This window comes from Stegostoma tigrinum, chromosome 29 (genome assembly GCF_030684315.1).
Source record: "Stegostoma tigrinum isolate sSteTig4 chromosome 29, sSteTig4.hap1, whole genome shotgun sequence".
Lineage (NCBI taxonomy): Eukaryota > Metazoa > Chordata > Chondrichthyes > Orectolobiformes > Stegostomatidae > Stegostoma > Stegostoma tigrinum.
Window position 1 is genome coordinate 35,523,807 of NC_081382.1, and position 22,193 is coordinate 35,545,999.

The 22,193-nt window shown below is 39.4% G+C and overlaps 1 protein-coding gene across 4 annotated transcripts in view; it reads right to left on the reverse strand.

Annotated features, from left to right (window-relative positions):
* Positions 1-325: 325 nt before the first annotated feature.
* Positions 326-22,193, reverse strand: part of fubp3 (far upstream element (FUSE) binding protein 3) — a 111,985-nt gene continuing 90,117 nt past the window's right edge. For 2 of the 4 annotated variants that reach the window (XM_059638185.1, XM_048559015.2), the window contains exons 17-19: positions 19,183-19,251; positions 4,450-4,589; positions 2,049-2,711 (exon numbers count right to left, since the gene is read on the reverse strand). In XM_059638185.1, the coding sequence (XP_059494168.1) occupies positions 2,634-2,711; positions 4,450-4,589; positions 19,183-19,251 (287 nt within the window). In that variant the 3' untranslated portion in view covers positions 2,049-2,633. Of the gene's footprint in view, positions 2,023-2,048; positions 2,712-4,449; positions 4,590-19,182; positions 19,252-22,193 lie in introns of those variants that run through there. The other 2 variants (XM_048559013.2, XM_048559014.2) reach the window with 2 other exon arrangements.

Below are 22,193 nucleotides of genomic sequence, written 5' to 3' on the forward strand. Positions count from 1 at the left end.
TTTTACCCAAATTTAACTGTATCATATCCTTCTGAAACTCAACCTCGCCCAGAAACATGAAAATTAACTTAACTCTGGGATATTTCTTCAAGAGCTTTCATAAGCCATGAACAGCAATATCTCTATCACTATGCCTAGATTTATTCCAATCTTTGAACTCTTGTTGCAGCTTTAATCCTACATCATGGACTTAGTCCTTTTCCAAGGGCTCCGTAATGAAATAAAGCTCTGACAGATTTAATTGCAGCAGTGGAGGGAAGAGGATATTGCCATTGAACACAGGGCAGCTTTCCGTACCATCAACAAATTAAGCAAAGCCAAAAAGTCAGGCCAAATTTCCACAGAGAAATGTTGTGGATATTTTATTATAGAGTGTAAAATGCAAGTGTCAGTAAAATAAAAGGGATACATCTCTTTAACATGCTGTGCAGAGCTGCTTTTTCTCTTTTTAAACCAGTCACACTTTTCAAAGTTAGACATTTCGAGCATTAATAGAAAAAAATCAGTACAATTTAAACGGAATGTCCAGTAAACTTCAGGTCATTAAAAACAGAACCAAAGTCCCTGGTTATCTACACTGTTAACTGTACAAAGGCAAATACTACAAGTTAAACAGCTTCAACTTAATAACATCCCTTTTTTAATCAACTTAATTTTTTCACATACGTAATTAATACTAGGATTCATTCACTTGCTAAACATAATCATACATATTAGATCACACCACATAAGAATAAGAATTAAAAAATAGTCATTAGCATGGCTCGTGGAGACTTTGCTGAGTCCAAATTTGAGAGCGGTGTATACCAAACAACCAACCATTTTTGTATTTTTTTTTCATACTAAAAAATAAAACCTGTACTTTTATTTAATTGTATCATCTTTTTTCATCAGGCAATTACACAGACAGGTACAATTAGAGAGCCAGGAAAAAAAAAAGTGTATGATCAAGTCTTTAGCACATTTGAGGCTCCATTCAGACATGCTTACAGTCCATGACTTTGAGGGGAGGTGGGGGTGGGAAGTGGGGGGGGGGGGGGGGCGGCAGGCAGACTACAGTGCGAATGGTGGTGTTCTTCCATTACATCCACGTACAGATGTGCACCCTGCTGCTGTTCAATTTTCATTCAATTACAAAATGTGCCTAGATTAGTTTTTTTTTGTCTTTTTTAAAATACATTTTTTAAATCCTCATCTTTGCCGACAGTCACCTACGTAAAACATGTATTTTGGAAAAAAGTATTAAATTATTATTCACAGTTCTCATTTTCAACTCCTTATAAAAAGAAGTTTTTGTTGTGCTAACTTTTTTTCTTCTTTCCCCCTCCCTCCCCACACAGTAGAATTAATAGACTAGTACAAAAATTTACCAGTCCAACACAGTTTTGTATTTAGTGCCCACTCACATAGGGATGGAGGCACAGTTTCACAAAAGTGAGACATATTTTATATATATATATATATAATATATATTATATATATACTGTGGTCGTTAGTACCTTTCGGTCTGTGCTGTACAAAACCCCAGACCGATACCTGGGACTCGTATGTTGCCATTATCGAGCATCAGGATATGCAGTACCAGCACCAGTATTCCTACCCATCTATCGTTGGGATGTATACAGTTCAACAATGCACCGTCTTTGAACCCCACATCCACACTACTATTATACTTTAAAAACTTATCCTGTAGTGCTGTTGATGTAGGAGAGTAATCTTCTTAAAAAAAAATATTAAAAAAGCAGAACAAACCACCATTCGCATTTTAGCCTGTCCAAACCATGGTATCGGTTTAAGGGTCCCCAAGTGTTCAGTCACAACATCTGCACCCCTCAACTTCACTATTATTCCATTAATGGTAAATCTAGAAAGTTATCGTAATAAGTTTTTTTCTAGTGTTCAGAAATAAAAGTATAAGTTTTTCTTCATCAAGGCGGCATTAATCTTTTCAACCTTTTGTTAAAAAAGGCTCCACACCCATAATGATTCAAATGTCTTCTCAAGGACATCAAATTATTGATCCTGCAACAGAAAAATATAGTCAGTGAGTGTGAGAACCGAGTTTCTGGAGCACGAGAATACAGCATTGGGAAGGGTGGAAGAACTTGAGTGATCTTGGAGAATATAAAGTGTTCTTCTTTTTTCCTCATTGCTGTTGGATACCCAGCTGCCAGTCACTATCCTAGCCACATGATTCTGACTGTGTCTACCAACATCACCATATGAGACACATCACAATTCAATCGATTTCTCACCCAACACTGGCCACTGAAAGTCACCAGGAGCAAATCTCCAGGCTGCTTTTTTGTTGATTCTTTTACACAAAAACTAGGGAGACTTGCAGTAAACAGATCTCCAATGGTCAGCTGAGATAGGTTAACTCCATGTAGACCAGGAAGCTTCCTTATCTGTATCACCATCACCCAAGGTCAATACATTAACAGACAACCACAAGGATAAAGTTAATTCTCCTTTCCTTGCATCATTACAGGTAAATGTTTCTATATATTTAACTGTAATGGGGCTTGATGCAGAGACAAAACATTTGCTTCTGGGAAATCTCAAAATTTGCATCTATACATAACAGACAGTCACAAGTAAATCCAATCAGGAATCAGGAGAAACCTCTTTACCTAAAAATGGCCAGAATGTGGAACTCGATACCACAAGGAGTCGTTGAGGCTACTAGCTTGGATGCTCTTAAGGGGAAGCTGTACAACATGAGGGAGAAAGGAATAAGGTTATATTGGTGCAATGAAGTAGGGTGCAACAAACCTAGCTGGGCCTGTATCTGTGCTGGAAATCCTATTATCTTGGTGAATCAGGCAGATGATTCAGATGGTAGCTGAGCCATATTCAGATCAGGTTCAACCCTTGGGTCGTGTTCTGGAACAGAGGGACCTAGGGGAGCAGGTACATAATTCTTTGAAGTTTGCGTCACATATAGACAGGGTAGTTAAAAAGGCATTTGGCACGCTTGCCTTCATTGCTCAGTCCTTTGAGTATGGGAGTTGGGAAGTCATGAAGTTGTAATGGCCATTGGTGAGGCCTCTTCTGGAATACTGAGTCCAGTTATGGAAACTGGAGAGAGTTCAGGAGAGATTTATCAGGATGTTTGCCATGTATGAATAGTCTGAGTTATAAAGAAAGGCCGCACAGGCTAAGACTTTTTTCACTGGAGGGTAGGAAGTTGAGGCAACTTGATAGAAGCTTATAAGATAATGAGAGGTACAGGTAGAGTTAATGGTAGTTGTCTTTTTGCTTGGATGGAGGACTTTTAGACTGGGGACATGTTTTTAAGATGAGAGGAAAGAGATTTAAAAAAGACGAGAGGCAAATTCTTTACACAAGAGGGTCGTTCGCATGTAGAATGAACTTCCTGAGGAAGTGGTGGATATGGTACAATTACAACATTTAAAAGACATTTGGATATGTACACGAATAGGAAAGATTTGGAGAGAGATGGGCCAGCAGCAGGCAGGTGGGACTAGTTCAGTTTGGGATTACATTCAGCAGGACTGGTGGGACCGAAGGGTCTGTTTCCATGCCGTATGACTCTATGCTAGGGTATGGCAAAGGCCATTAACAAACTGGCCTTATTGTGTCAGAAAGAGCAAAAGATGACAGCCAGAGTTACCTACTCACAGCAATGGATTGATCCCTGTGGCTTGAAGTGTGTTGGCACTGCTACGGTCAGAACCATACTACTTGCTACTAATTTCTGGGAAGAGGACAAATGACCACTAACTAATTGGACATGATAGTGGTGAATTTCTCATTCGATCCATGGAATATTGCCCAAACAAGGAAGCTAAAACATCAGCAAGAAAACCAGGTTATCAACTTCATTCACCAAAATATAATTAAATACAATTCACCCAAAAAATAAGCAGAATAAGCAGTATGGAAAGAGAAGTTCAATACTGATCGTTACAATTTTAAAAAGTGATTTTGCACGGAAAACGTTGAACAAATTATAAATTTCCCTTGAGGGCTGGTGCTTTGAAGGGTAACTCCCGATTTCACTGTTAACATCGATGGGATTGTAGGAAGCCTAGCTTCAGCCAGGTCCACTGCCTTCTGACATAACTGTTCAATGTTTACCAATTGGAAAGGACTGTTTATATTCACGTGTTCTGAACAAGTTTCAGTACTGGAAAATTCAATCACATAGCACCATCAACATGTAGTTTCTTCAAAGGCAGGTTATCAAACGGTGGTACTAAGCCAGAAGGCAATATGAGGGAGGTTTACAAACAGCATGGTAAATGAGATGTCTTTAAGACGGAGATAGAGATAGAGAAGTGGAGTGGTTTCGGGTGCAAATGCAATGGTTTCAGAGGCAAACAAGATTACCAGTGTGCTGTCACCACCCACTGAGTTTATTACTGCACCAGGGCTTTGTGCCACAATCACCATGGCAATGTTTGGTGAGCACTATTTACATACCTGATGACCAGGGGCCTGCCCTTGCTGTGTGGCTTGTCCATAGTATGCTGCTTGTTGTCGATAATACTCTGCCCAGGCTGCACTGTAGTCAGGTTGAGAGCTTTGCTGTGGAGTACCTTGGGCAGTTCCTGTTGCCTGAGCTGATAAAGGGGTGGTTAGTGAGGTTGGGGTTGGGGCAGCAGTAGGGAAGGAGGAAAGGGAAGAAGAGAGAAATGAAGACAATAAATTACGTTGAATCTCTCAAAAATACAAAATTGTAAAAGTCAGCATAACAACATGTCAGAACAAACCAGAACAATGATTCAGTAAGATTAACTAATTTCTCCAAATAAATTGCACAGAAGAGAAAATTAGACAGAAAAGGATATTTTGGGGGGGGGGGGGGGGGGGTTGGCGTCAGACAGGGCGGCGAGGGGGCACACTGGGAGGAAGCAAGAAAACAAAAGGAGTGAGGGAGCAAGGGCGTGAGGAGGGAGCGAAGAAGCGAGGGACAGTAGAGAGCACACCACAGGACGAAACAAGAGATGGTGAATAAGGGACATTAAGTGAAAGTGACTGCAAATTGAGAAGATGTTTCCATTGGGAGGAGAGTGTCTAACCCGATGGCACAGCCTGAGACAAAAGGAAAGACCCTTTAGAATGGAGATAAGGAGAAACATCTTTAGCCAGAGAGTGGGGCATCTGTAGAATTCATTGCCACAGACGGCTGTGGAGGCCAGGTCATTGAGTATATTTAAGACTGAAATAGACAGGTTCTTGACTGTCACAGAGATCAATGATCACAGGGAGCAGGCGTGAAAAAAGGGTTGAGAAACCAATCAGCCATGATTGAATGGTGGGGCGGACACATGGGCCGAATGGCCTAATTTCTGTTTCTACGTCTTATAGTTAAGTGAGTGAGAGAGCTAGTGTAGTAGACCAAGAACTAGTGACCAAGAAAACGGTAGAGATGGTGTGGAAAAAAAAAAGAGACAGAGAAAGGGGGATATAATGAGAGTGAAGGCTGAAAGAATGACTAAAAGAACAGATGAACAACTGACTGAAAGCAAACCAAAGTGCTGTGAGAAGAAACCCAATGAAGCAGTAAACAAGTGAGCACTCCACAATTTGATGCATGACAAGAACAGGCAATTTGCTCCACTGGGATTTGTCATATTTTAATCACAGCATGTTAACCACGTTCTCTCAATTTCTGGTCCTTTTTCATACATAATATAAATTTGTCTCCCAAACATGAAAACTGATGACCATGCTACATACTTCACAAAGTACTACTTAGCATTAAAGACAACATCAAATTTCATCATTCTCCATATTCTCCCAATCTTCCTCGCAGGAAGAGAACTTTGTGCAGCTGCATGTCAATACTGCTAGGATTAGTGATTCTAATCCTGCCCCATTATTCCCTGAGTATTAACCAATTTTCCCCAGTCCCAGTTCATGTTATAAACAGTTCACTTGTTACTAAAATGTTATGGGCCATTTGTAGCATCAAAAAGAGATCAGAAAACTTTATTTTAAAACTGGTTTTTACAAAGCACTTTAAATGATCCCTGAACCCCACAGGAAGTTAGGAAGAAGAGTCGACCATTCAGCCCCCGAACTCCCTTCCACCATTTAGTGAGATCATGGCTGGTCTGTGGCCTAATTCTGTAAACCTGCCCTTGGCCCATATCCCTTAATACTTCAGCTTAAAAATGGAACTCTGATTTAAAAAACAAACTGAGCCAACATGCACTATTATTTCTGTGACTTCCAAACATCTACCAATGTGTATGTGTAAAAGAGCTTCCTAACATCTCTCCAGAACGGTCTGGCCATAATTCTTACACTATGCCTCCTAGGTCAAGAATCCCCAATCAAAGGAAATAGTTCATCTTCATCTACCCTATTTTTTCCTATTAACATCTTGAAGACGTTGATCAGATCACTTAACTTACAAAATTCTAGAGAAAACAGGTCTAGCCTGTACAGTCTCTCCTCATAACTTAATCCCTGAAGTCCAAGTTTCATTCTGGTAAACCTACACTGCACTGTCTCCAAGGCCAAAAAGATCTTTCCTCAGGTGTAGGGTGCAGATCTGCTCACAGTACTCCAAATGGGGTCTAACCAGGGTTTTGAATAACTGAAACAAAACATCTGTATCCTTGTGCTCCAGTCCTCTTGATATAAAGGCCAACATTCTGTTAGATTTCTTGATTATCTGCTGTACCTGTTGTGACATTAAGATCTATGCACATGAACCCCAGGTCTCTGGGTATCCACAGTATTTAAATTCATACCACCTAGAAAGTGCCCAATCTATCCTTTCTTGGTTCAAAAGGGATAACTTGAGTATTGTTTACACGAACTCCCATCCTCCAGAGTTTTGCCCATTCTTTCAGAAGTTATTGAATTTCTACACTGCAGACAGTGTCTTTTGGTCCATTGAGTCTGCACCGACACTCTGAACGATATCTAATCTGGACCCACCGCAATCCTAACACCCTAACCCTGCATTTACCATGGCTAGTTCATTCAATGTGCACATCCCTAGATACAATGGATAATTCAGCAATGGCCAATCCACTTAACATGTACATCTTGGGACTGTGGGAGGAAACCAGAGCACCTGGCAGAAACCCACATACAGACACAGGGAGAATGAGCAAACTCCACACACGCAGTCACACAAGGCTGGAACCGAACCTGGGTCCCTAGTGCTGTGAGGCAGAAGTGCTAACCACTGAGCCACAGTGCTGTCCTTAAGACTATCAACATCCCTAATAACAGTTCTTCAAATAATTATCTATGTTACTATAATGAAGGAACACAGCAAATGTTGTTCCAGCAAGCTCCCACAAAACAGCAAAAAGTGATAATTAATTAGATAATGTGAGACACTGGGAGAGCTCCTTTAATCCTAAATAATTCTTCAGAATAGTTTATTTTCACTGGAGACAACAGTTCAATGAATGACCTAAAGAACAGCACCTCATTCAGTACAGAACTCTCCTCAGTACTGCGCTGTCAACCTTGACTTTTGCTCAAATCTTTGGTGAGACATCTGAACTTACATGGCTTACAGAGTAGAACAGTGCTTTCTAAACCTTTTCCCATTGTGACCCCCATAAATGAAATTTGAAAAATGTTGAGATTCCCTTAATGAGAGATGTTGGACAAGACCTTCAAGAACATGGTGTGGGGTTACAGTCATGGTACTAAGCAATTCACCTCCTGACCTTATTAGGAACTTGGTTTAACCTTGGCAGAAGTGCTGAACTCCAGAGGGGAGGGGAGAGTAACTATACTTGACATAAAGGCTTTATTTGACCAAGTGTGGCATTAAGGAGCCCAAGCAAAACTCATGCCAAATCAAGGAAAATAGTCCATTGCTTGCAGTCATACCTGGCATAAAGAAAGATGGTAGTTGCAGTTGTTTAAAGTCAGTCACCTGCACTCCAGGACATCAGCGTAGGAGTTTCTAAAGGCAGCAGCTGAGGCCCAACCAACATCTGTTGCTTCATCAATGGCCATCCCTCCATCATAAGGTCAGAAATGAAGGAAGTTTGTTGGTGACTGCACAATGTTCAATGCCATTCACTATTTGTCAGATACTGAAGCAGTTCATGTCCAAATGCAGCAATACCTGGACAATGTCCAGGCTGACAAGTGCCAGGCAAATGATTTTTGCCAAACCAGAGACTAGGAATTCTGTAGGAAGTAATCCCTCTCCCAACTCACAGCTTGACTACCATCTGCAAGGCACAAGTCAAGAGTGGCTGAATACTGCCCAACTGCATGAATGAATTCAGCTCGACACTTTCCAGGACAAAGTAGTTTGCCTGATTGGTATCACATCTACAAACAACCGCATCCTCCTCACTGTTGCTCAGTAGCAGCAATTTGCATCATTTACCAGATGCACTGGAGAAATTCACCAAAGCTCTTTAGACAGCACTTTCCAAGCCCATGACCAGTACAATTGAGAAGGAGAAAGGCAGCAGATACACGAGATCACAAGCAGGATCCCCTCCAAGTCACTCAATATCTTGATTTGGAACAATATAGTCATTCCTCACTGTCACTGGGTTAAAATTCTGGAATTTGTCCCCTTACAGCACAGTGGGAGACCTACACCTAATTCACTACAGAAATTCAAGGCGGCAGTTCATCTACAAGATGGCAGGTAAGGATGGACAATGAATGTTAGGCCGGTCGTCAAAATGTACATCCCTAAATGAATTTAAAAGGAGTAAAATGTGATTCCCAACTTTGCAGTGCAGTGAAACAAGTATTACAGATTTTTTTTTGAAAGAAAAACCCACTATTTTCTGATCAACTGAATTAAAACATTAAAACAAAGTGAGACAAAATTCAGCTTTTTCTGGGCACACAAACACCATTTAATGCAGAATCTGTGCATTTGGGTGAATGCTGAGTGCATGGGATAAAAGGAAACAGCCCAGTGTTTACTTGTTTTAACTTAACCCAAGATTATTATAAATCACAGCAGGACGCAAATGCTAAAGCTCCTAAGATCTCATATTACTCTCACCTTTACGGCGACACGTGGGAGTTGAGGGTAAGTCAATTAACTTGAGTGGCTCCCCCTTTGTGTTGGAAGATAAACTAGGGGTTTACCTTCAGTTACTTTGTCAATAATATTCAGTAATGCTGAAATTAATGGTCAAGGAAAGCTTCCATCATTTTGGTTCTTTCCACTCATTCCCTTGGAAAACCCAATAAATCTATCTTGCCACCACTACATTGCAGGGCTTAATCAACAACTGAGATCACCACTGGAGAGAGAAAAAAAATAAAAGTTCAAGTCTGAATGCATGGGGGGGGGGGGGGGGGGGGGGGGGGGAGGAAGAGGGGGGTTGGTGGTGACGTGGAAAGAGGGTTTTTGAAGTACTTTTCTCACCCCAATCTCCCCAGTCACCCGGTAACTTTCACACAAATGATAAAGTAGTTAGCTAAGAAGTCAGTGTCCACCTTCAGGCTCTTTCACATCTACCTCCTGTTAACCACTTTGCACCACAGAAATGACAAAATACAGAAACGCAATCAATTTTACCATATAGAAATCCTATTTATTTTGGGACAGTTTTAACTAATGCAACACAAAATATGCTTTGAATATACGGTTGTGTGGAAAATGAAAATCTGACTTTCCACAAGTGATCTTTTTGGCAGCTTTTTATTCCAATCCTTTTGCTCCCTGCTCATACTGTAGCAGTTATCCAATTAATTTAATTCCAGTTATGTGTTTTCCCTTTCCCCGACGATGTGATGCATATGTGGGTATCAAATTGCATCCATGGATTGACATTAATTTTAATACTAAGTACTTCCTACAAGTATTGCAGTTCTTTCTTCAAAATTGAAGCAGAATGTCAATCATGGAAAGTGCAGACAACAACCTGTCAACTATTTGCTGGTGGTTGAATTCAGTCTTGTTTACACATACTGGACCATTTTGATTCAGCTGTCTAGGAAGAACATATGCAAATTAATCTAAGGTAGCTGTGAGTAGAGTCCTGTCAAAACTCTTTCATGCCACTGTTCAAACAGCCCATTTTCTTGCTACTTATTTTGATAAGACTATTATATGAATATAATATTTTTTCTAAGTCTGTTATACAGTTACAGATCTTAAACCTGACACATCAGAACAAATGAATTAAAATACAACTCTCAAGTCTCATGGCCCAGAAATTGAGCAATTTTCTGAAATCCTACTAAAGAGTTTGAGGAGAAGCTTTTAGCATTTTGCAATAGCTCCAGAAGTGGAGCCATATTTGTGAAGCAGCAGCTGGGGGTACATAATAGGCCAAACGGCCATCCTTTACTCTTTGAGACTTCATTACATTTTTAACATAGAGAGGTTCAAGGAGTCCAGTGGTGTAATAATAAATAAATGACTACAGAAACGAAGGTGGTAGAGTGGTATCTAGATGTCTGACTAAATAGGTAGGTTTTTTTGGACCATCTTAAAAAGAGAATGTGGAGAAGAGGACAGATTTAGGGAAAGAAATGTGGAAAATTGGTTTTAAATAGCTGATGGACAGCTACTGATAGTAGGGCTGGGCAGGGATACTGCAGGAGTACAAGAGGGTAGGGTTGGAAGGAAGGATATTTTGTGGATGTTTGAAAGCCTGGAGGTGATTATAAAGCTGGGAGAGATAAAAAACGCTAAATATTTTACATCACAGTTAGGGAAAGAAGTATCCAATCAAGTCAGCAGGTACAAAAATCTGGGTGAGCAGGATCTGCTCAAGGTAGCAAAAGGGCAGCAAGTTTTAGGAGGAGCAGGTTATAGACCATGAGGGATGGATTGCCATCTAGGGGACCACTGAACAGTCGTCTGGTGGCACTTAAGAGCATCAAGGTGGTGGGTTCAGTTAGAAACAGGCATTGCTATTAAAATAGATGACTTTCACAATGGATAAGATAGAGTCAGGAGCTCAGTTCAGGGTTGGATATGATGATGGGATTGCAAATCTGGTTTACCTCATAACTGGAAGGGAGACACTTTGTGCAAGTCTGCAATAGGAACAGAGAATGATGGGAAAATGTTATAACTGTTACAATCTATGGAGTGCATAAAGAAATTAATGAACCGTTGAGTTCCAAAAAAGTGCTACTAGATCGAGATAAATGAGTGACTGTCATAAACGTTTATCCAAGCGTCCTGCAAAAAGTTACAATGATCCTAATGTCCTCATTTTCAATTACTTGATGGTGCAGCTGTAAAAAAAAAACTATTTTTGGTGTTGAAAATGTGTGAAGAGTAGTTATAACATTCTAGCCTTCTGCCTTAAACACAGCTGGTAGTCAAGGTGCTGAGTACCAAGAAAAAAATGGAAATGGGTTAGAAAAATAGAGCATAGATACTGCAAGCAAGTCAATGAGTACAACTGATCAAAACCTAGAAATATAAAATTGTCACAGCCCGCCGGGGTGGGGGTGTGGGGTTGGGGAGACGTTGACCTTTAATGTTAAGAATGCTAAACAAAAATCACAAGTTGTCAACAAGCTAAAGCTGCTAATCTTTTAGTTGGTGTGCAGCAGGTATTACAGATCAAAGTCCACAAAATATCCTCTTGTACTCCTACAGCACCCCTGCCCAGCCCTACCAACAGTAGTTGCCCATCAGCTATCTAAACCCAATATTCCAGGTTTCTTTCCCTAAATCCATCTTCTGCTCCACATTCTCTTTGAGATGATCCAAACGATGAGAACAATTACATCAGAAGAATAGATTAAACAGGAGATTCTGATGTGCTTGTTGATAAAGGTGCACAGATTAGTGATCGGTTCTACTTGGGACAGGAAAAGAAACGTGGCATACGCTGATACTGACATCATTTCAGCTGTTTTACCAGTGTTCCACGTACAGTCCAACGTAAAGACAGAAGGATTAGAGGAAGGGAAGAGGAATGTAGGGAGTTGTACAGGTACCAAATGCATACTACATATCAATGCAATTTTTCAATTCTTCTTAAAAACTCAAGATGAGCTCCCTTCTGTTTAGCAGCTGCATCATTTACAACTTGAAGTCTTTTTTGGGATGCATTCATACAATGGATTTGTACACAATGCTCCTTAATATGAATCATGCTACTGTCAATAAGCATCATGAATGGTAAATACTTGACTTAAAAAGTTCCACTGTGTTCAGGCATGGATCTCATGGTTGGGATTTCACAAATCAAATTCTTCTGTTTGCCAGACACCAGGATGGTAAATTCAAATCAAGTAGTGATAAGGGACTGAATGCAAAAGAAACGTGAATCAAAATAAATAATCAAAGACATTCAAGTACAATGGTAGCTCAGATACAATTAGCATTAGTTGGCCCTTAAAAGCATCAGAAAGTGTCCTTACATGCCCAAAACTTTTGAGAGTGATAAAGAACGAAGAGAATCAGATCAAAAATGAGTAGATTTGTTTCAAGGTACAGCCATAGTCTTGATGGTGCTTGACCTCCATTGTACTTACTGATTACCTTGAATTGTAACTGGAGGAGCTACTCTGCATTGAGAAAACAGACAGCAGAAAGAGACAACAAATATTCACTTCAGAAACAGACAGACTTGCAGTTACACAGTGCCTTATATCCTAGGAACGTCCCAAAGCCCTTTACAGGTGATGATACACTCCCAAAATAGTTGTTGTCAACTTGACAATGTCCCACAAACAGCAAGATGAATGGGGTGGTTAATTTTCATTGGGTGCTGTAGCTCGGGGGAACATTGAGCATGAAACGGGGGGATTCTCTGCTCCACTTATTTAATTTCAGAGTCTACTCAACAGGGACTTTATTTTTAATACTTGATCTTCAAGGGGAGTGTGTTGACAACTTAGTCAAGCTGATGATTGTCTCAGTTAATACTACTTTAGCTTTTGATACTTCAAGTAAGTTCAGTTCCCACTTCTGCTGTTCTACAATATCTGTCATCAGCTCAGTAATAGAATACAGCAGCTCTGCTCAACAGGACACAAAGAAAAGCCATCATTGCTCAACTAAGCCCAAGCAAGGTGATAGGAAGATGATTTACCTCACAGCTGGCTCTCCATATTTAAGAGATGTGACTGGGCAGTTTGTCTTCAGAGTTTATGAGCAAGAACACAGCAGGTGCTGAAGCAAGTCCTCCTTAAAGTAGTGCTACATCACAACTGCCTATCAATTCAAAAAGTCTACAGACAATCAGAAGCAGTGTTCCAGGCAGTGCTTCTGTAAGTGGAAGCATGGGTCTTCTAGATAGAAGTACTGGCTGCAATACTATCCCCCCCTTAATCAAAAACATCAGTGCAAAGTTAACTACTGTGAGAAACAGTCACCTAGATGAAGCTTTCTATTCATTCCATCAATCTTTAAAAATAACTACAATAAATAAAGCCATTAAAGCTGATGTACATCTTCAGAGATAATATACAAAACCAACTACCTCAATTAGGTTGTACATGAAATGCATCTAAAGATATGCTTCACAAAAAACACTTGCAATTATTCTATCTTAGCAAATTCAAATTCTCTCACAGTTTGCTTAATTACATCATGCATTTGAACATCTATTTTAGCTGTTTCTTTTAAATACAATATTTGCTAATTCAGATATTGCTGCAGCTGCCTCTAAGTTGTCATTCTTTGCTTTACAGAATATGCTTACTGTACTTCAATCATTTGTTTAGCCTATTGCTCTTCAGATCTTCCAGCTCTGATCTTTTACCAGCAATTCTACAACTAAAGTTATTTCTTTGAATATTCTGTCCAATCTTGGCTCCATGCCCTACGCCTGCACAACTGGCAATCAACTAGGCGCAGAGAATCATTCTTTACTCTTCATAAAAATCTGTGCAAGTTATTTAAAAGCTTACTTCAATCGAATGCGACAAAATCCCATTTTCCGAAATAAACAGATTGCTCATCAGCTGTGAAATTGTGTATTTATACCCTAACCATCAATGCTCTATACCTGCTACCAGGTTACAAAAAACACACTAGATATTAAAAATGTTGGAACAATCAGTGCATACCTTTTGATGCACATCTGAAACCCTTAGTAGAGATAGGCAAGTAACAAGCTTTTCTGGATAATAAAAACATGGAGATAATTTTATACCAGATGTTTCCATTCAGAAATGTGACAGTGTTACAGCAGATGAAGCACTCTGTTGGTAATGAGGTCACAACCCATAAATGGTTCATGGGGATTACATTTATGAACCGCATAATAGCCAACTGCCTGTGCGAACAGCCAAGATTCAACAACAGGCCTATTGTAAATGAACATACTACCCTTAAACAGCAATTTGAAATGGGGGTACATTAGCAATTAAGTACCATTCTCCTTATTTCTACCATTCACAAAACACACCTCTATACCAGTGAATTTTTAACCTTAATGTCAGGTAGCAGCAACTCCTTAAGTCTGAGTGACATATTCCCCAATTAAAAGTCTTGCTTTACTGTGGAAAGGTGACCTCATAGATCCAAGACTTGATTAAATAAAAAATCAAGTTCAGATAGTATCTCAAAATTCCACAAACGTGGGGGGGCTGGAATTGTCAGTTGGACAATGTTAAAAGAAGGACTAGAATGTTTAATGCTCATTAGCTCTTGAAAACCTCAATTTTAACATGCGTCATACCTATAATTATAGCATGCAAGTTGACAAGCAACCAGCACATCCTATTTTGGAAAACTACTTTAACAGAGTTAAATGGTGAATTTGCTCAATGTGTGTGTTATTTTGAACCCATGAGAAACAACCACTTGTTTCTGACCAGCTCAAGCATGGAGCTTGCACGTAACCTATTAAAATGACAGGATCACAGACCCATAAATTGTTCTCCACAGGTGTTTAGAACTAGGTTATAGAATGGTTTTAAAATACAGCATTAAATGGCATTTGAGACAGCAAGAAGTGCCCATGAAATATACTTAGTGCAAAGTCAGTGGCTCACACAGGTTGTGGATGCATGATTAATCACAAAATAAAGAGAGATAAGCTACTATGCACAAGCATGGGACAAAACTACACAAGATAAGGCCAGGCACACGAAATTTCTCAGCACCAGAGAAAAAGAATCAGAATTAGTTGTTTCATAGCAGTAACTTCTTAAAACCAAAGTAAAGAAATGTCAGCAGGGGTATATAGCAATTAATTCAGTAAAATGAAACTAATCCCATGGATACTTTTATTAACGGCTAAGGATTATAGCAACACTATTGTTCAAAACCTCTCATTTAAACTGCCTCGGGCAAGTCCCTCTGCAACAGATTTCAGTGTTCACTTTATGCCATGGACGAACAAGATTTTGAACTACACATTTCGCAGCCATCTCGGGAACATCTTGAAATCCAAAATCAGTTCCCTTGAACCAACCACAGTTATAATGACCAAGTCTACTTATAAATTAAACAATTCCCTAACATTGAAAACAGGATCAAGAGAGAAGAATCAAGCTCCTTCTTTCACCAAAGACACTTTGTGCATTTCTGTCGGCTGCAAGCTGCACAATGTCCAGCATTAGAAGGCATCACAACTCTTCCATGAACATTTTCTTGCAATTGGCTAGGAAATGAAATTCACAATCTAAGTAATGCAGCATACAGACAGGATGCTTAAAAAGTTAGATTAGGAAGAAAAAACAAACGTAGCATAGTGAAATTTCAACTAATTAACAGAAAAATGATTAAAGGGAAAAAGTTGGGTGAAAATAAGATAATGCTTGTGCTTCCTCCTGAGTTATGGGCCAAATGGTCACCTCCTGTTTTTTCCTCCACAGATGTTACCAGACCTGCTGAGCTTTTCCAGCAACTTTGTTTTTGTTCCTTTACACTCCACCTTAACTTATCTTGCGGATCAATTTCATCAGATTTCACCAATCTACTATGGCACTGCCTGAGCAGTGAACATCAATGGTGAAATGTTTCACAAATCGGTTGCAATCAAATCCAATCCCATTTTAAGCTGCTTTTACATTTCCAGTAGAAGGATATGAAAAGACACTCCGGAACTGGAATCTTGACTGATATTACCTGTTTTAACTGGAAAGGGCAATGTTAATGGCATGTCAATTCTCGTGTTACCTCGGATTGAACAGAGGTGACCCTCCAAATGTAGCTACTGGCAGGGAGGAAGCTTCAATTGCAATAACTTCCATTTTGTAATTCAAATTACCCGATAATTAATTGAGATTTAAATGTCAAAAAACAAAGTCTCCTTCAATATGCAGACAATAATATTTCATGAAACTAAGAATGAAAATGGAACATCTCAAATGGATAAGATTCCAATGAAAAAGTAAATTACATGGTATTTTGTAAAAACAGTGCACAGTGTGGTTTGAATTCTTGAGTCAAAAGTTAGTTTTTTAAACAAACTAAATAGATACTTTGTAAATCTGTACCGTTTTCTACATCTTTGCATCGCCACCTGCGCATTTTAAAAATGGAATCTCTCGACTTGGGAAATTAGTTTGTCAAAGACTAAATGACATTAGTGAAAACTTGATGGATCTATGGTTCATCTCAGCAAAGATCAATTCTGCCCTCATGCTGCACAAAAGAAACTGTGCCACCGAGGACTGTCAAGCTCTTGATGTAGAAGTCAATTAGAAATGGCTCCAATTCCAGCTTTTAGTCTTCAAGTTCCTTTTATCCTGCGCATGTTCACAACAGGGCTCTTCAGGAAGGTGGCTAGCATTTGGCCTCAGGGCACTGCAAGGCCATCTTAAATCACAGACAGACAATATCAACAGCCAGGAGATGGCACAAGTCACCAGCAGGCGTGGACCCCAGCAGCAACTACAAAAAAAACCACCACTTCAATAGCTCAGGAATCCTTTTCCCTGCCTTTTAAAGAGCTTGCAGTGCTACTTTGACCCTGAAGGGCTTCTGTCCTTCACACAGACTACAAATGGCATTAAAGAGGCGGGGGAAGGGAGCATTTAACATAAAAGACTTTAGAAAGACAAGGAAAAAGAAACAGAGAGACTTGGTTGCAGTCATAGGACAAGACCTATTAAAAAGGAGGTCAGGACCAACTACAGGTTCCACCTGCTATAGACGACAAAGGACCCTTCATGCCTTTTCAATTCAAAACAGAACTATAATATTCAACAAGTTATTGATTCAGAGTGAATGAAGCACGAAATACTATGAGTATAACCCATATTTACAGTACAGAGAATGGGGTCATTTAAAATACACCCGTGCATGCCTTTAGAAAAATATATATATTTGCCTTAAGATTCTAATAGTTCAAAAAGACATTTAACATTGTCACCTAAATAAAACAAGCACAGCAGGCAAAGAGTACAATCTCTAGATGTATAATTATAAAAAGCAATATTTATGTCACAACAAAATAAATTTGGAATTGATGGGTCCACTTTAAGACAATATGAAATTGTTTAAAGCACAGTGAATTACACTCAAGTATTAAATTTTTACGTCAAAGCCATTATGATCCTAATTCCTTACGGCACGATTAGCTGATTACTTAGTGAAATGTCTTGAACCAACACCACCGGGGATTTTTGCATCACGTACATTGTACCATTATATAGATCTGAATTGAACAGTCACACAAAGCAAGACCATTGAACTACAAATCTCCAACCAAAAATATTAGTGAAAAAAGTGATTGGTGTGCATCTTTCAACAAGTTTTCCAATTCCTGCAACAAGTGAATTCCTTTCACCAAAATAGAAAAGGTTTACGAGAACTCATAAGGCCATGTCTTGAGAGGTTTTGATGACGTAAATCTGGATAAATATTCCATTTGCTTGGAAGATAGTAACGAAGGGGCATAAGTTTAAGATCACAAGCAAACTGATGAAGGGAGTGATTAGGAAACTGGACAGTTGTCATATAGAGCTTTAGAACATTGAATGTTTCACCAGAAATAGTTGAAAACAAAATTCAAAACTTTTATAAAGGAAAAAAAGTACATGGGGTGGGGGGAAAGGGACAGAGAAATTGAACGAAATGTGCTACAGAGTTGTGCTTTCTTTCTGCAAGTTGGATTTTAAACACAAAATTCATACCCAACATCATTTTATTGGCTATTATACAGACAGCTGTAACAAGAAATTTGGGAAAGAAACTGCACAATGATTTTCAAAAAAGAAAACACCTGCCATCTACCAAACCCCGCTCTGTCCACTACCCAGTATTTGGACTCTTGCCTTCTCCTCATCTAAAGTTGCAAACTTATATTTCTCACCCTCTCTACTGCTTCAGATGCCACATATGCATACTCTTCAAGCTGTCAAACAAATAAATCCCTTTTACATATTATGTTTAAATGCAATGGTTCTTTTTGCTGCTATATGATTAAGCCAAAACTAATGAGCTTGTAAGGCATTAATTTCTCAGCACTGCTGCAGCAACGTGTGTGACTGTGGTGACAAAATAGCAAAGTATACAGAAGCACAATGGCCTCTGAAGGCATCGAATCCCATCCCCAAGAAATATTTCCCAACATATCTGGATATGTCGCAGTGGAACATGCTACCACCACTGCCATCTTTTGGCCACAGGACAGATAAAAATGTGGTGCTTGGCCACTGGTGCCTATAGATCTGTGTGGCTAAGGATCTGCGTGAAGCTTGTTGCTGCATCAGTGCTGTAGAATCAGCTGTGCAGCGTAAATAAGGCAGATCACACAACACAGACAGTCCATTCCCTCATCAGCATGTCTGAGGGATACATCTCCAGAAACAGTTCTGTAATAGGAACATCACGGAACATGTAGGGCTGGGTTTGAGTCTGCAACTTATTGCACCAAGTGTTCTTATTTCGGTTGATTTGACTGTGCCGGAAATCATCCTCATTCAGTATTGCTCCATACCGCAAGAAAAATGTAAGAATCAAATCTGCAGATTACCCAAGATGCATTCTAAATCACTGCATATAAAAGTAGTGCTGGAAGCGTTCTGTAGCCCACAGAAGTGTGAAAGCTGTGGAATTCTAGCACAGTTATAGGCAAGATTGATCACGCAAGACTGCAAGGCTTTAACTGATAGACAGGGAGGGAGACAGATACAGAAAGTGGAGGGTTTAGGAGGGGAGAAGCAAGGAGAGAGGTGAGGACAGTGACAAAAACCAAAGAGAAAAGTGAGAAGAAAGAGGGAATAAAATATTTCCCTATCCCACGAAGCCTGCTTTTTGAAAACACCCTATGAGAAGGCAACTCAAACGCCAATTACAAAATGTCCAAGAAAAATGCATACCAAGTATTTTGTAGTAATCCTCCCAGGCTTTGGAATAATCCATCTGACCAGTTTGGCCACCATTCTGATCTGTGGGCAGGTTTAAGAAAATTACATTTCACAAACTAATACAATATACATCATATTTTATAAAAAGGTCAGAGATCTTTTGCAAACAGCCTCAGCACTCTGAACAGGTTCAGACCATACCGTACTACTCACTAATGCCTGGTCAAGATTCCTAAGTACAACCAAGTTTTGCTTGCAGACAATTCAGATTGCACATCTCCCAGACAAATTAGATTTGAGTCTTACTTCACTTCAGCCTTCTGATTGCACGGGAAACTCCTCTCAATGGAAATATTAATTTCTTCTGCTAATGACATGACAACATATAACAGATGCACTTTCTACGATTTCTGCAAAGTATGTTCCTAATTAAACTTCGCATCAGATTGCTCCTGAGAGCTCTCAATCTTAGCCCCAAAGGAAGTGAGCAAGATTGAGCAGTGCCTGACAGCCAAAAATTAGTTCCACCAGCAGCACCAGCCAAAACCTATATCTGAAGATAAGAGTCTTCACCCTTACAGATTTTGTATCATCTGCAAAAAAGCTGTGCTGGTGTGAGGAGAAGTCACTTTTTTTCTCTTTTATATCCACAAAATATTTAATTATTACCCTTGATCATATTAAGGTGCTATAACGGCTGAACAGATTCCAGTTGATACTTTGAGGTTTTATCTTAGAGCCAGACACATGCACATGCTCTGTTTGATATCTTTGCTTGTCAAATGTTACAATGAGGTTAGGCAATCCATTCAATATGTTGCATGAGATAGTGAAGAACAGCAGACGCAGCTATAAAGCTGCTATTGAATATTGCAGATGGGACAATGAGGAAAAGACACCTTGAATTTTGCGGTGGTGGAAAGGGGAGAATAGAGAACAGAGACTGCAACCTGCAGGGTCACATTTAAAATTGACAAAAAGCATCAACAGAAAAACTGAGTACCAGTCCTATATGCTATGCACAAATGCAAGGTGGCACTAAAAACATACTCTCAGCGGCATGAGGTCGTTTAAGGTGATTCACATGATTACCGAAAAGCGGTTCTGAGAAATGGTGCAGCACAGTCAATTTGACCAGAACATAACTAACACACCCAAAAACGATAGAAAAAGCAACGAAAGAATTCTTCATCTTCAAAGGAGCTGAGAATTATTTTTAGGAGTGTTGTTGGGGAAATGCTGCTACAAACTCATTCTCCATTACCCCAAGGAAGTTCAATATATCACAAAGTAGCAAAGATCACCAATCTGCAATGCAAATGTCATATCAGAAAGATTTAATTGGTTGTAAAGTGCTTTAAATTTTAAGGCACTTTCATAAACACAAATCAATCTTATCCTTTCCAACATCACACGCAGTTCACATCAAAATGCTTCAAGAACAAACGCACTTTTGAACAGTTTCTCAAATGGAAACACTTGCATTTCAAAGCAAACATCAAGTATTTATTGGGTACGGAGATTAGTAGCTATTAGGGTCTGAGTGAACAATATACTTTTAAGAAAAAGTTTGAAAAACTTTGCAACTGGCAACACCAAGGACAAGTCTTGCAAAAATAAAGTTGCATTTATTGCAAGGTTCTACGTTCAGTTTGAAAAAATGAGTGGCTCATTTTGAAAATACACGCAATAGCAGAGAAGCAAACTAACACTCGTGCATGTCACTAAACATTAAAAACTATCTTCGCATGATATAATTTATTTGGATCGGGATTTATGGAGAAAACAAAGATTAAGAACACCACATTTAAAACTCCGAAGTACACACAGCTTAGCAAATACTAGTGTGCAACTGAACCCCACATAGTTTGTCTTGCACTTGGTGCTTTCTGAAGTCCTTGAGCCTGTGCTCTTCTGCAGGTCCAGATGGCAACATTGATTTATTAATGCATGCAAAAACTCAGTTGTGCAGTTCAGAGACCATGTCATCCATCAGCCCAGAAACACAAGACCTGATTGGCAAACTGTTGGCCACACAGATTATTTGAGTTAGGTTTCAACAGGTTACCAGAGAGTCAATAGTGTGGAGTTGGAGGAACACAGCAGGTCAGGTAGCATCAGAGGAGCAGGAAAGTTGACATTTAGGGTTAGGACCCTTCACCTGATGAAGGGTCCCAACCTGAAATGTCAACTTTCCTGCTCCTCTGATGTTACCTGACCTGCTGTGTTCCTCCAGCTCCACGCTGTATTGACTTTGACTCCAGCATCTGCAGTTCTTGCTATCTTGGAGGTTACTGAATTGAACTGGTGCAAAACCACTTTGACCAGTTCCCATCATATAATTGTATCATTTCTACCTCTGGGCCAAGGGGGCTTTGGTCAAGTACCACATTCCCCAGAGGGTTGCTGCAATACGTCTGAAAAGTGTGACTAAAAATATCTAAGCCACTTTGGTAGGATTCTTGTGGTGCAGTGACCGTATGCCTACCTCTGTGCCAGAAGGTACAGGTTCAAGTCCCACCTGCCCTGGAACTGTCCTGTAACATTTCCAAACAACTTGACAGAAAATAATTAAACCGCTTTGGCCACAAATGAATTTTCATTCCTTTCCAAGGAAAGGGACTGCAGTTTAACAAGCAAATACAATAACTTGTTCACATGAGATACATTTCAAATGGCAGATAACTTCATAAATGGTCTATTCTATCAGGTTAACTAGTTACTCTCGCTGATCACCAGTTAGAAGAAACTCATTGCAAAAAAGAACTGCATACACAAATTTTGACGAAAAATTTAATTGAATAATATGTAATAAGATATCTTTAATACTTCCAAAGTTTTACCTCACGATTCAACCATAAATTTACCAATAATTTTAGTTGTTTTTCATATAATGTCCTAAAATAGCCACTCTACAACACAACAGCCAAGACATAACTTTAATATTTTACAAATACTTGTATTTAGCTACACAGTAACACTGCACAATACAGCACAGTGTAAACACTCACTGACTGAAACTA